Source organism: Lathamus discolor, chromosome 6, assembly GCF_037157495.1.
Source record: "Lathamus discolor isolate bLatDis1 chromosome 6, bLatDis1.hap1, whole genome shotgun sequence".
NCBI lineage: Eukaryota > Metazoa > Chordata > Aves > Psittaciformes > Psittacidae > Lathamus > Lathamus discolor.
The window spans coordinates 84,612,848-84,626,275 of NC_088889.1; the positions used below are offsets into that span (position 1 = coordinate 84,612,848).

General features: G+C 37.6%; 1 protein-coding gene across 1 annotated transcript; it reads left to right on the top strand.

The window, feature by feature from the left end:
- Positions 1–100: 100 nt before the first annotated feature.
- On the top strand, positions 101–12,790 carry PMS2 (PMS1 homolog 2, mismatch repair system component). The gene is made up of 15 exons (XM_065684357.1): positions 101–209; positions 575–714; positions 1,138–1,224; positions 1,984–2,086; positions 2,825–3,008; positions 3,492–3,659; positions 4,569–4,666; positions 5,434–5,533; positions 5,802–5,886; positions 6,383–6,535; positions 7,597–8,509; positions 9,342–9,509; positions 10,008–10,108; positions 11,570–11,739; positions 12,118–12,790. The coding sequence occupies exons 1-15, from the start codon at positions 190–192 to the stop codon at positions 12,259–12,261; spliced, it is 2,634 nt and encodes an 877-aa protein (XP_065540429.1). The 5' UTR covers positions 101–189; the 3' UTR covers positions 12,262–12,790.
- The last annotated feature ends 638 nt before the right edge of the window (positions 12,791–13,428 follow it).

The following is a 13,428-nucleotide window of genomic DNA, read 5'->3' on the forward strand; positions in this document are numbered from 1 at the left end:
AGAGACTCGCCGTGGGGCAAAAGACCAGCTCCGATTGGATTGTTCTATTGACTAATTAGCGTCAATACAGTTAAAAGCTTGATTAGGACTGGCGGGCTCTTTTACTTAGTAACCAATGACTGAGTGGAGGCGGGGCATGTGGGGATGGGGTCCTGAGAGAGGGAAGCCGCGCGTCCCGCCAGGGCCCTGATGGAGGCGGCAGCGCCTTGGTGAGTGTCCGCCCCGGGGCCCGGAGCGGGCTATAGCGGTACCTGCGTCGGGCCGTGTCCGGCTATAGTCTTACCCGCCGTGGTGGGGCCGCCCCTCGCTCGCACGCCGCTGCCCGGCGCCTGGCCGCTGGCGCCTTTGCGGCCTCCTCGCCCGCTTCTGGCTTCTCGGTTCCCGTCTCTTGTCCCGTCTTGCGTGGGGAGGCTTGTGGGACTCCTCGGACGCTCCGCATTTGCGTGCGGCCCCCCGCCCCGCCCCTGGGCGCTGATTGCCCTCGCTTGAGAAGAGCGGAGTGTCGCCGTGAGGCGAGCATCTCCCACCTTCTTTATGCTACTTGGTTTTTTTCTGTCTCTTTTCTCTTTCTAAGTCTTGAACCGGCCAAAGCCATCAAGCCCATCGACAGTAAGTCCGTTCATCGGATCTGTTCGGGACAGGTTGTGCTGAACCTTGGCACTGCCGTGAAGGAGTTGGTGGAAAACAGCCTGGATGCTGGAGCTACCAGCATTGGTAACCTTTTCATCGTAATTTCATTAAATTTCATAGGGTTATAAGGTACTTCTTTTTCCTCAAAGCAGAGTGCGTAGTAGCAGATCTTCCCCTGTTTAAGCTTGAACCCGTTACCCCTTGTCATATCACTACAGTCCCTGATGAAGAGTCCCTCCCCAGCATCCTTATAGGCCCCTTTCAGATACTGGAAGGCTGCTATGGGGTCTCCACGCAGCCTTCTCTTTTCCAGGCTGAACAGCCCCAACTTTCTTATCCTGTCTTCATACGGGAGGTGCTCCAGCCCCTGATCGTCAAAGATATTTTTGTTGTTCTTCAAACTTGACATAGAAAACCATTATCTGGTAAAGTTACTTAAAGTACAAAATTAATCCTGAATATTGTGTATGAACCTACAGAAATAAAGGACTTCACTCATTTTTGTAGATATAAAACTGAAAGATTATGGAGCCGAACTGATAGAGGTTTCAGATAATGGATGTGGAGTGAAAGAGGAAAACTTTGAAGGCTTGAGTAAGTTGAACCTTTTTCATAATTTGTATTTGGACATTCTGAAGGATTGTTTTCAGTGATAAAGCTACTTAAAAACAACAAACAAATGAAAACACCTAAATTCCTAAGGTTAATAATTTTTAACAGGTAGTCATCTTTATATAATGTATGCATGATGTGCAAGACTTGAGCAAAATTGGACTGGGCTGCTGTAGTGCTATTGTGGTTATAGTTCTAGTAGCTCAAAAGTAGCCTTTGGTTTGATTGCTGATTTAAGTACAACAAATACTGATAGAAAAAAATTATAGCAGAGAAAGCCCTATAAATGTTTATTTAGATTCAGTCATGTTGAGTCATTGAGTCACTGTTGAAGGTGTTGAGCTTTGTGGAAGTGACTGCTTTTGAAAGGTGACTTATAAACCTGAACAGTTGCTGCAAGTGAACCAACACTGCATACGTGACTGTCATGTTTTCCGTTTGCTAGTTCTAAATTGTATGAAATGGGAGCAGAAATCTGTGACAGGTACATCAGCAGCAAAGGCAGAACTGTGTACTGCCCCCAGGCATCTTGTAATGCATGTACTAATAATGCTGTATGAATTTTAGGTGAAAGTATGGATTAAAGGGTGTATCTGAGGATTTTAAAGAGATCTGGCTTATAGGACAAGGGGAAAAGAAATATGCAGAAGGCTCTCTGCTTCTTGATGTGCATGCAGAATCTACTTGCATAGACCAGTGTCACTTAGAAGTAAAATAAATATTTCAAACATTTTTTTCCAGCTCTGAAACATCATACATCAAAGATACAAGATTTTTCTGATCTCATACATGTTGAAACATTTGGGTTTCGAGGTGAAGCTCTGAGTTCACTGTGTGCATTAAGGTATTACTATTAAACTTCTTATTAGTAGGAAGTTACTATATGCAGAAAAATAACTGAATCCAACTTTTCAGTTTACTGTTATTGATAAAATGAGGCTTTGAAAACTTCCTGTTTCTTAATGTTTGGTTGATTTTGAGCAACAGGTTGCATGACATCTTGAGTCCTTCCCAACCAAAATTATTGTATGATTCTAAGCATCTGAAATGATTCTATGATTCTAAATACCTTATTGGTCCTTGTATGTATAACATTCAGCATTCCTAAGTATGCAGATCTGTACAGGGTGGAACTGTGCATTTGCATAAGCGTTTGATCCTCTGATGCAAAGCACTGTAACATCTAAGAGCTGTTTGCCAGGCTGTTACTCATTAAAACTGTACTTAAACTCCCAAAGTGCACATTTGAAATAGCACAGCTTTTGTGCACAGTTCTGTGATCAAGAATATTCTGCTGTTATGTGTTAGTATGAGAAATGTCCTGTCCAACAAAACCATACTTTTAACATTGTATTTTATAGGAGAATGAAAGGGATACAAGTAAAAATGCTTGCATTGTAGCTAGGAAAATGTTGCACTATTCTCTAGGTATGCTTTAGTTGTATGTGGTAAAGAGTTAGTTTTGATTAAATGAATAGTATTGGTATGGTTTTTATGCCTGATAAGGTGATGAGGGGATGAGGAATGGGTAAGAAAATACAGTGCTCAGCATATAATTCTGTTCCCTTTTCCTTTCCATTAGTGATATTACCATTTTTACCTGTCATAAGTCTGCAAAGGTTGGGACTCGGTTGGTCTTTGATCACAATGGTAAAATTACTCAGAAAACGCATTTTCCACGACCACAAGGAACAACTGTGAACATGCAGCAGTTATTTTATACTCTGCCCGTGCGGCATAAGGAATTTCAAAGAAACATTAAAAAGGTATGTTAGATCAGAAATTATTTCAAAGGATTGTCACCCCAGACCTTATTCACTGCTGATACTGCATTGAGAACTGTACTCAGTTCTCTGAGAATACACTGATTTTTGTTCAGACTATTTGTACCTGTCTTGTATCTTAATCAAATAAGAAAACAGTGATCCTGTATTCTTTCATCTTGTATTTTGAAGTGGTTGGTTTTAGAGGTGCATTCTCAAATGTTCAGATATTAAAAAGAATCTATATCATGATCACTTTTGTGTGTTTTGAAATCAGGGACTGCTGTATTATGGCTAAATAACAGTCTTGTAAAGATTGTTTTTGAAGCACTATTTTTCACATCTAATTTTTTTAGTTTGTAAAGGTATAAAAGAATTATTAAACCCCCTCCCCCACCCTCTTTTTGTGTTACCTGCGAATATTGAATGTTTTCTTTTAAAAAGAGACATTTCATCAAAGTGTGAACTTTTCTTTTTCTTCAATAGGAATATGCAAAAATGGTCCAGCTATTGCAGGCATACTGTATTGTTTCAAAAGGAGTGAGGATTAACTGTACTAATCAAGTTGGCCAAGGGAAAAAAAGTTCTGTTGTGTCCACTACTGGGAATCCTAGTTTAAAGGAAAACATTGGAGCAGTATTTGGGCAAAAACAGGTATTGCTTTTATTATTGAGAGGAGAGATCATATAGCTGTTCAGAGACATTTCTGATATCTAATAAACAGAGGAGGTGTAGGAAACCTGTAAAGACCTTAAGAGAATGGAGCATGTGTTGACTTGTAGCACACCCCACAGGTTGAAGAAGGAGAAACAGTTCAGCCTCCACAGATTGTCTTGAAGTTTCTAAATCTGATTACAGATGTTTTGATGCAAGAGAAATTATTTAGGAAACAGGGTTACAACGGTATTATTACAACTGTATTATTACAACCGTAGGGAATATTGAGTGATAGACAGCTGCTGGTTGTTGATAAGCGCTTTCTGCCTTCACAGTGCCCATGTAGAGATTTCAAAGCCTTGGTCATGCTGTGGCTGAAAGACTAGATGAAAGATGTAACTTTATCTTTCCACATAGCAACGAACATAGCTGAAAACTCAGTTTTACCCGAACAGAATGCTTTGCTTATAGCTTGCTTATATAATATCAAATACTTTAATGTATAATCAAGGGAAGATTTTCTAATGAAAGAAAAATAATAGAGGCATGATTGGGAAAACGTTTATAGTAAACATACCTGTACTTAGGCAGGTTGTGATTCAAATAACAACTTTTCTAATAGCTTTATTGTTATCTCAAGAGAAACTTCTATTATTCTTTGCCTTTTGGTTTTGTATAAAGCTTGATAAGCTTGTGTATTTAAATGTAGCTGGAGAGTCCAAATTATTTTGTTGTTCTGCGTATGTATATTTTCAAGTAAGGGTCTGTGAATCGACTGAGGCGAGAGTAGTGATATTAAATGATGAGAACAAAAAACCCCACCATTTTATCAAATGGATTTTAAGGATGATAGATAATAAAATAGAAGGAAAAAATGTTTCATTTCCTTTTTTTTCCTTGTTTTAGTTGCAGAGCCTCATTCCTTTTGTTCAGCTACCTCCTCATGAAGCTGTTTGTGAAGAATATGGAGTTAACGCTGCTGACATGCCACAGAATCTTTATAGGTAATTAGAAAAGTATAAAACACTGTTGCCAATGGAATTTTACCATAACCCGAAACTCATAAAAAAAAGAAAGGTGGTAGTTAATAGTATTAAAAATGACTAAGAACATCAGAGTAGATATTAGTATGTGATTTGGGGAAGGACCATCACATGATTAAAAAAGTTAACTGAGGCCTAAGATGTTGCTAATCAGATGAGTGGGAAGAGCAAAACTACTATTCCTTGTATCCTAGTCAGTTACATATTACTGTAATCTTCAGCAGAATGTCACCTTTATCAGTACCCTGAGTAACTGGATGATGAATTTGTATCTGTTATTTATACCTGTATTTCTTTGGTTTTGTTACTTAGAAATGATACCGGATGAATGTGAATCAGTTCATGTAATTACTGTTTACTGTCTTTAAGTGTACTTTTCTAATCTCTCATTATATGTGAGATTTATTGGCAAATAGGTGCATCAGTATCTGACCAATGAAAGTTCATAACTGACCTGTCATCTTCTGGTTTCAGAGCAGAAAAACAAAAGCCACTTCTTTTGAAATCAGTGAGCTACTCTTTCAATTGTCTGATGCCTTTTTGGAGCTGAACATGTAGCCTTTGTCAGATAAAGAATTAGGAGAAGAAAGAAGTTCACATATGTACTGATGCTGTATAATAGTGCTTCTTTTAGCCCTTTATAAAATACTCATCCATTAAATATGCTCAAAGTCCAAAAATTTTCTTTTGCTGCTCCATTTTACCTTACTGTTGTTGTTATTCAACAGTATTACAGGCTTCATCTCTCGCTGTGATCATGGTGTTGGAAGGAGTGCAACAGACAGGCAGTTTTTCTTTATCAACCAACGTCCATGTGATCCAGCAAAGGTGAGGGTTTTATTTTTCTAAAATCACCAGTGCCTAGCTTGTTTGATACTCTCAGAAAGCCACCAGATGAGTAGCTGATACGTGTATTTGTGGCTTGATGCTGCAAGTTTCTGCATCTTAAGGTTTTGTGTTCATTATGTCTATTTGTATGAACAAAAACTCACTCATGATTTAGTTCATTAGTTGTTTTGAAGGAGGTTAAGTAACACATACTGATGGGAAATAGAAGATAATAGTTTTGGCACTTACTGTTTTTTCACCTCTGCAGGTTGTCAAACTTGTGAATGAAGTTTATCATGTATACAATAAAAACCAGTATCCATTTGTAGCCCTTAACATTTCTGTAGATTCTGGTAAGTTACGCATAATTTTCAGTAGCTTCAGTAAAGTCTGTAATTTAATTGAAGAATAAATTGTACTTATTTTGAGAATATCATAACTTTTTTATCTGCATGACTTCCTGCACTGGGGTGATTCTGTGATCTTCCGTTGATGAGTGAGAAGTGAGGTCTAGCTGTGGTTCCACTTTTCTCTGCCTCTACTTTTTCTGTACTCAAAAGTAACTTATCTCAAGTAATGAGAAAAAGGCAATCTTGTGGTTAGCTTAACTAGAGGAAAACTTGTACTGTGTTACTGCACAGAATTAGCTTCTGTTTTGTTTGCTGGAATGTTGAGGAAAGGTAAAAGATTAATTTGCAGACTTACTGTGAATGTTAACTGTGGCTTTGGTTTTAATCCTGTGAAATAAAAATAAGGGGGTTGAAATGGCAGAAAACTGACTTTGATCCAAGGGTGGATTTCTTTTTTTATTTTTCATTTAAAGTGTGATTGTTTTCCTTTTTCTGTAAGAGTGCATTGACATCAATGTAACTCCAGACAAAAGGCAAATTTTACTTCAGGAGGAGAAGCTTTTATTAGCAATTTTAAAAACATCTCTGATGAAGATGTTCGGGAGCGACGTTAACAAACTGCATGTCAATCAGAAACTTCTGGATGCTGCAGGTAAGGGACAAAATGTGAAAATTTTGTGTGTGATATATGGTAGAGATTTGAAAATAGAAAAATGTGTTTTTAAAAACCCAGCGAAGAAAGGAAAAAATGTCTGGCTGTTAATTCATGTATCTTTCAGGGCAGATTTTTCATGTGTTATTAAACTGAAAGATTGTTACTGGCATCAAATAATAAGTGAGGACCCAAAGTTATAAAGTGATTGCTATGGAAATTACACATGCCAGCATGACATGTTTTACTTTCAACTTTATGGGGGAAAAAGCTAACACAAACTGAAAAAGACTTCTCCCGAGATGATGGAAGAAATCTGATTCCTTTATTTAAATGTCCTCAAGAAAGAATGGTTATGGCCTTACAAGCAAAATCTGAAATTTGAATAAGAGTTTGTTGGATTTTGAACTTCGGTTCTCTCATGATAACTGCAGGAATTGCTGATTCTCTTGTGACTGTATAGTCTTTCAAAGTTGCTTTTCAGGGTTAGCACCACCTCATCCCCTAATTTATTTCAACAGAACCCCTTCTAATTTCTTTTTTTTACTGACTTACAGGATCAGCTGTAGCCTGATTCTGTTATTTTAACTTTAGTAAAATATGTGTTGGACTGACAGTTTCTGAGGTTGAAGATTCTCTTCATTATCTACACAAAATCACATACACTGCAAGTATCTGTTGTGCCAGCACTTTAGCACCTTGCCAACGCATTTTTGTAGTGACCATTAAGGTATAAGAGCAGTTCACTTTTCATTGTTGCTCAATCATTAAACTCTTTCGATAATAGAAACGGACATGCTGATTGCTATTCCCTTTTAAAGAGGTCACAAATTCATCCACATAAGTACTGTTACGTTTTTTAAAGATGTAACTGCCTTTTTTTTTGTGTGTGTGTTGCATTTCAGCCCCATATTCAGTCATTGTCTGAACCATAAGGGCTCCTTTAAGGAGTTTGCTGTTCTTCTACCTCTCTTTTCACTGACTTTACTAAAACACATAGTTTAATTAATGTTTCCAGCTAACTTAGAATCTTGAAATATTCTTTATTCTGATTTTGTTAGGCAATGTCAAGAAAACACTTCCTGAAGAGACAGAAAAGCCTCAGGTAGAAATGTTGCCTGACTCTGAAACTGAAAATCTAAGTGGTGAAGGAAAAAGAATAATGACTCTTTCCAGATTAAGGGAGTCATTCTCTCTCAGTCAAACAACAGAGAATGATTTTCGAAGCCCTAGAAAGGTAAAACAGCAGCTCAGCTCCCCTAGACAAATGTCACTTGATACCAATTGGAGTACCGTGAAGAGTCAGAAGGCTGTCTTGACTAGGGAGTCCAAGAGTTGCCATAAGATGGACTTAAAGATGTCAACTCCAAGCAGATATTTGAGGAAATTGGAAGATAATGCAGATTCTGGATTCTGTAGCACTTCTGAGTCAGATGCTGGATGTAGCACACCAGAAACTGGGAGCTGTGTCAATAACGAAAGTGTAATGAATCTTTGTGATGAAGAATTCTGTAGCTCAGAACAGCAACTTCAAAATGAATGTTTTAGAACTGTTGGATGTAGTGAGAAATCGTTGGAATGTGATGCTCACGTCTTGGGTGCTGAACATAAGTTAAATCAAAGGATTGACTGGACTGATCAAAATAAGTTATCTCAAGAATCTGATAGTTCTTCTCCAAGAATAAAACGTTTTAAAAGCAGAAGCTTTAGCAGTGAAGTGGACAACTTTAAGGCAGGTAAATGTCCTGAACTGAAGAATACTGCGAACTATAAGCCAACTGTTGATGTTCTGGTGAAAGTTGAAAGGAAAACTGTGCCACTTGAATTCTCTATGAAGGTTTTAGTGGAAAAGGTAAAAAAGGTAATAGAGCAACAACAGAAAAGTACAGAAACACAAAATTACAGAAGATTTAAAGCAAAAATTAGTCCTGGAGAAAATAAAGTAGCAGAAGATGAATTGAGAAAAGAGATCAGGTATTTTCACCTTCTTAACATACTGTATTCATCAATTAACAAAAATAGTTCAGGGAAAATATAAGACCTCTTGTGGGATTGGGAGGAGGTTAAACCTGTTAGTTTTGGATATGTCCTTTATTTAACTTATGTCATTAAAATGTCCATTTGACAAGTTATTTTACCTGGCAGAGCAGCTGTTCAAACTAAATGCAAGCAGAATGTGGAAAAAGACACTAAAAAGGCCACAAACATCCTAAATTTGGCTTAGTTCAGACTTGTAATTTGCCGTGTAGTCAGAGAAGTGTTGAATTTCTTGACAAGTAACTCTGAAAAGACTGGATAAGTCATATATCTCCCTCTTGTGAATTTGAAATTGGGTAAAACATGGCTGTGAATATAAGTTACATTCAGGTGGTCACTGGACAATAAAAGTCTATGATGTGTTAATTTTGAATTAAAAAAAAAAAAAGTGTTAGGAAAGCCTTGTAATTGCAAAAAAAAGGCCAATGTCAGCTTACTTCAAAACTGTGATGCTGCCTTTGGTGTTATTTACTTGGACTATTGCTATACTGCCCATTTCTAATTTTATTATCATCAGTGGCTGTGCTTAAAGTGAGAGAATCCTAAGCAAGTCCTGTCTTAATAAGATTGTGTTCTGCCAGAAATGGCCTCATCAGTCAGTGGCATATTCCCGATAACTGTACTTCTTTACATTCATAGCCTGCTTAAATGACATTTTCTTTCTTTTATGTATTGTGTTTGGCAGGGAGAAAAAGATGTTTTTAAGTTTTACAGTCTAACATGATAGCTGATGACATGTAACTTACCTGTTTGTATTTTCTATATACAGTAAAGAAATGTTTGCAAAAATGGAAATCATTGGCCAGTTCAATTTAGGGTTTATTATAGCAAAGTTGAATTCTGATCTTTTCATAATTGACCAACATGCTACTGATGAGAAGTACAACTTTGAGATGTTACAACAACACACTGTTCTTCAAGGTCAGAAGCTGATAGTGTGAGTATTTTCAGTATTTTAACAATAATAATTTTAAAGTTTAATTCAAGGTTTCAGAAGGATATTTATGGTTATATTCATGTAGCACATGCAAAACACTGAAGGTGAAAGTTATTTTTTATAGTCTCTATTTCAAAGAGTCAGTCTTCACATGAGAAATAAATTCCACTAACCCAGTTGTAGCTGTGCAGCAAATCGGTGGTCAGACAGATTTCATGATGGGCTTACATAGAAACCCACAGTTTGGTAAGGATAGTGATACAGTGCGGATGTGCGGATGTTGGAGCTGCTGTTGCAACAGGGAGTGCTGCCCAACCAGCCCAGCTCTGCTGAGTACCACTTAAAAGTGATCAGTTCAGTAGTGAGATCTTTTTAACAAAGCAAAGTGAAATGTTTTGGTAGAGAGCTCTGTACTGATAGCTCTGGATTGCTTCTCAAACATGTCTTAAGTGATCTGCGCTATGTAGTGATGCACTACCATGTATTTCTCTCTTTCAGGCCTCAAAATCTCAATCTAACGGCTGTAAATGAAAATATACTGATTGAAAACCTGGAAATATTCAGAAAAAATGGGTTTGATTTTATTATAAATGAGAATGGTGAGTTTGGGCCAGAATTGCTGAAAGTAAAAAAGTTGAACAGTTTCATGTCATTTATTATGCAAAAGTCCCTTTAGGTCATTGTCAGAAACTTTGAAATAATATGTACTACACTCCATAGTTTGTCTGGTTTTTAAGATTTATGATTCTGTGGTCTCTTTGCTCTGTTTAACAGAACATTGTAGAGTATTTATCTCTCCAGCTTTTTACAGAAGTTTCTGAAGGCCCTTTGGAGTTAACAGGATGTGTTATGTTCAAATCCTTTTGTTTTACTAGTACACTTGCTGATTCCAGCAGGGTTCAATCTATTTATGTATTAATAAATCTATATTAATAAATTTAATATAATAAACTTATTAATTTTATTTTAAATTAATAGATACCATTGGTAAGTGATGCTCTTGGGTTTTCCTTATGGATTTGGCATTGACTTGCTTTGTACTTCTGAGCAAATTGCATAACTTGCAAGCTCCTTATTTTCTTTATATAGCAAGGATCACCAAAGTGCTGTGTTACTGTTGTCCCCTTCACCCAGTGTGCAGAGACAGAGTAGAAATACTTGTTTATTCCATGTCTGCACAGAGATGGGCACTAGGTTGTAACACAGTCTGCTGGCTATCCACTTTTACACATTTAAAACAGTGAAAATAAGTGTTTTCCCTATACGTAACAGTCTGTATCTACGATCATTGTCTTACATTCTCTTACTCTTTGAGTAAGGGTCTCTGAGGACAAGTGTCCCTTACCTCAGGGGGTGTGATTTTTATTTTTTAGTGTTGAAGTGAACAAAGCCCCCGTAGGAACACAGTTACCTTCTGTTTTGCTGAGTTCTTCAAAATTACTTCTACATTCCTCATCTTTCTGAAGTTAGTTGTTACTCTTCTGATCCAGAGAGTTCATTTATCAGTCTCATACTTCTCCTCAAGGTCCTTGAACTTGTAATGAAACACTGTTTTTCTTTGCTCCATGCAATTCTGCACTCAAGATTTTCAGGGTTTTTTTACATATAGTCCTTTACAAAATCTTAACTTCTTCATTTCCACTTTGATATTTGGGAAGTCACTACAGATTTCTTCCATATTCTTAATTCCAGAATCTCAATTTTTTGTCTAAAATTCTGTTCATTATTAATCTCTTATCAACAAAAATCCTTAATTATTTTGTAGTCACATAACCTCAAACTAGTTCCATAAATGTTTTGCTCTTTGAAATCAGAGGGTTTGTTAGAGATTGGATCTATCTGCTTTTAAGTCTGCAAGCAATTTATTTCTTAATGTTAAAAGGATATCTGCCATAGTTACCATTTTGGTTAGTTAGCAACATCGATCAAAAGACTAAATTTAAACCTTATCATATATGCAGATCACATCATATCTATGCATCTAAGTAGTTTTTCACTCAAGAAGTAATTTCCTGTAGTGCTCTGTTTTGTTTCTTCATTAATTACTGCAAATCTTTCAGCTCCCGTAACTCGAAGAGTTAAATTGATATCGTTGCCAACAAGCAAAAACTGGACTTTTGGTCCACAAGACATAGATGAGTTGATCTTCATGTTAAGTGACTGCCCTGGAGTCATGTGTAGGCCCTCTAGGATCAGGCAGATGTTTGCTTCTCGAGCTTGCAGAAAGTCTGTAAGTACTGCACCTGATGGCTGTTTTCAAGTAAATACTGTCTTTTCTGTTGTATTATAGCTGGCTGTATCTGTATATCTATGTGTATTGCAGGGAAGTTTATTTGCTGTTGAGTGTCAACAGCTAACACCCTCCGTTTTGTTCAATATGTTTTTGTCTAGTGTAACTTGGGAAAAACTTCTGGTAGTTTTTCATATGCTTCAAACTAGTGAACTTAGAAACAAACTTAGCTGTATTTGTACCTGATCATCTTGTAGTTCTTTTAATGCCTTGCACAGTACTTATTTACTGTAGTAGCTGAAGAACTGCTCTTACCTGTGTCGGTTTTCTATATGGAGAAAGAAAATAATATGGGTTTTTTTTTACCTTTACTTGCAGGTGATGATTGGAACTGCACTGAATGTGCAGGAAATGAGAAAACTGATCACCCATATGGGTGAGATTGAGCATCCCTGGAACTGCCCCCATGGAAGGCCTACTATGAGACACATAGTCAGTTTAGACTTGATTTCAACAGAATGAGTCAGTTTGATTTTAATTCTTGGTGACATTTTGAGCTTTTACGATAACTTTTATTTTGAGTAAAAAATTTTAGTCAGTCTTCACATTTGAAGGCAATAACACTTAAAGGCATTCAGCAGGGTTTCATTGTTACCAAGTCAACAGTCTCAACGTACCGGAATTCACATGTAAATAACATTTCTTTTATTGCGATTTACTGTATTTTGCAATCAAGACTTTTAGAAAATAAATATGACTTTATATACAAAGATCAAGAGTAGGTGAACCTCATTTGTAGCAAATATACTCGTTGTTAAAGTGTAATGTGATTTAGGTCTGTTGTAAAGCCATAAAACAAACATTAGCTTTCTATGTTTTTACATCCTGTGTATGATATTTAAATAAAATGTAAATACTTTTATGGATTTTTTTACTTACACTAAAGCTGTGTTTCATTAGATAATTCAAGTATTACTGTTGCATTTAATGGTTAGTTTGATCTGTGTTTAAGGCTTCAATAGAATAAATCGTCTGGCATATTTACTTTCAATTAGTATCATTCCCATCCATGTTCCAAACACTTCTTGTTCAAGTACAGGGAGTTTTCATTTCTGAGAATGAAGGGATAAAAACTGTCTCACCCAGCGCTGCTGATCAGGTCAGTCTAAATTCTATCTTGGTAGAATCAAATTAGTTAGAAAACTTGTCTTTTTAAGTCAGTAATCCATTAAAACATACCGCTCAGCTCTTCCGTTTCTGTAGTACCAAGGTGTGACCTGAGTGATGCCTTCACATCAGCACTTCGATTTACTGCTCAGGGTGACAGGTGACCCTAGTGTGGCTGATGTGTGGGGGCTCAGGTGAAGCCGTGCGCACCTTCTCTGTACCTCTTACGCTTGTGAGTGTGAATAAACCCTCTGTATGTGCAGCGTCTGTAACCGGTATTCGCAGCCCTGGTTTCTCTGCATTAAATCGAACGCAGACACGGCCGTTCCCCTGTTCTCCGGCGTAATGCAGCGTTAATCTCCGCAAGGAGGGGCCGCGCTGGCTGCAGGAGCAGCTCCCGTTGCGGGGTAGCGACGAGGGCACTTCTGTGACCGCGGGGGGCCGGGCCCTGGCAGGCAGTAGCCGGGCCGCGGCGCGGTCGCCATGGCTACGGTAGTGCTCGCCATACTGCGGCTGCGTGGC

What these genes read in the sequence shown, in the direction of transcription:
- PMS2 (XM_065684357.1), top strand. Translation starts at nt 190, where the DNA reads ATGGAGGCGGCAGCGCCTTG. An exon ending in GTCCATGTGATCCAGCAAAG is followed by an intron (nt 5,534 to 5,801) that starts GTGAGGGTTTTA and finishes TCACCTCTGCAG; the next exon opens with GTTGTCAAACTTGTGAATGA. An exon ending in TAACATTTCTGTAGATTCTG is followed by an intron (nt 5,887 to 6,382) that starts GTAAGTTACGCA and finishes TTTTTCTGTAAG; the next exon opens with AGTGCATTGACATCAATGTA.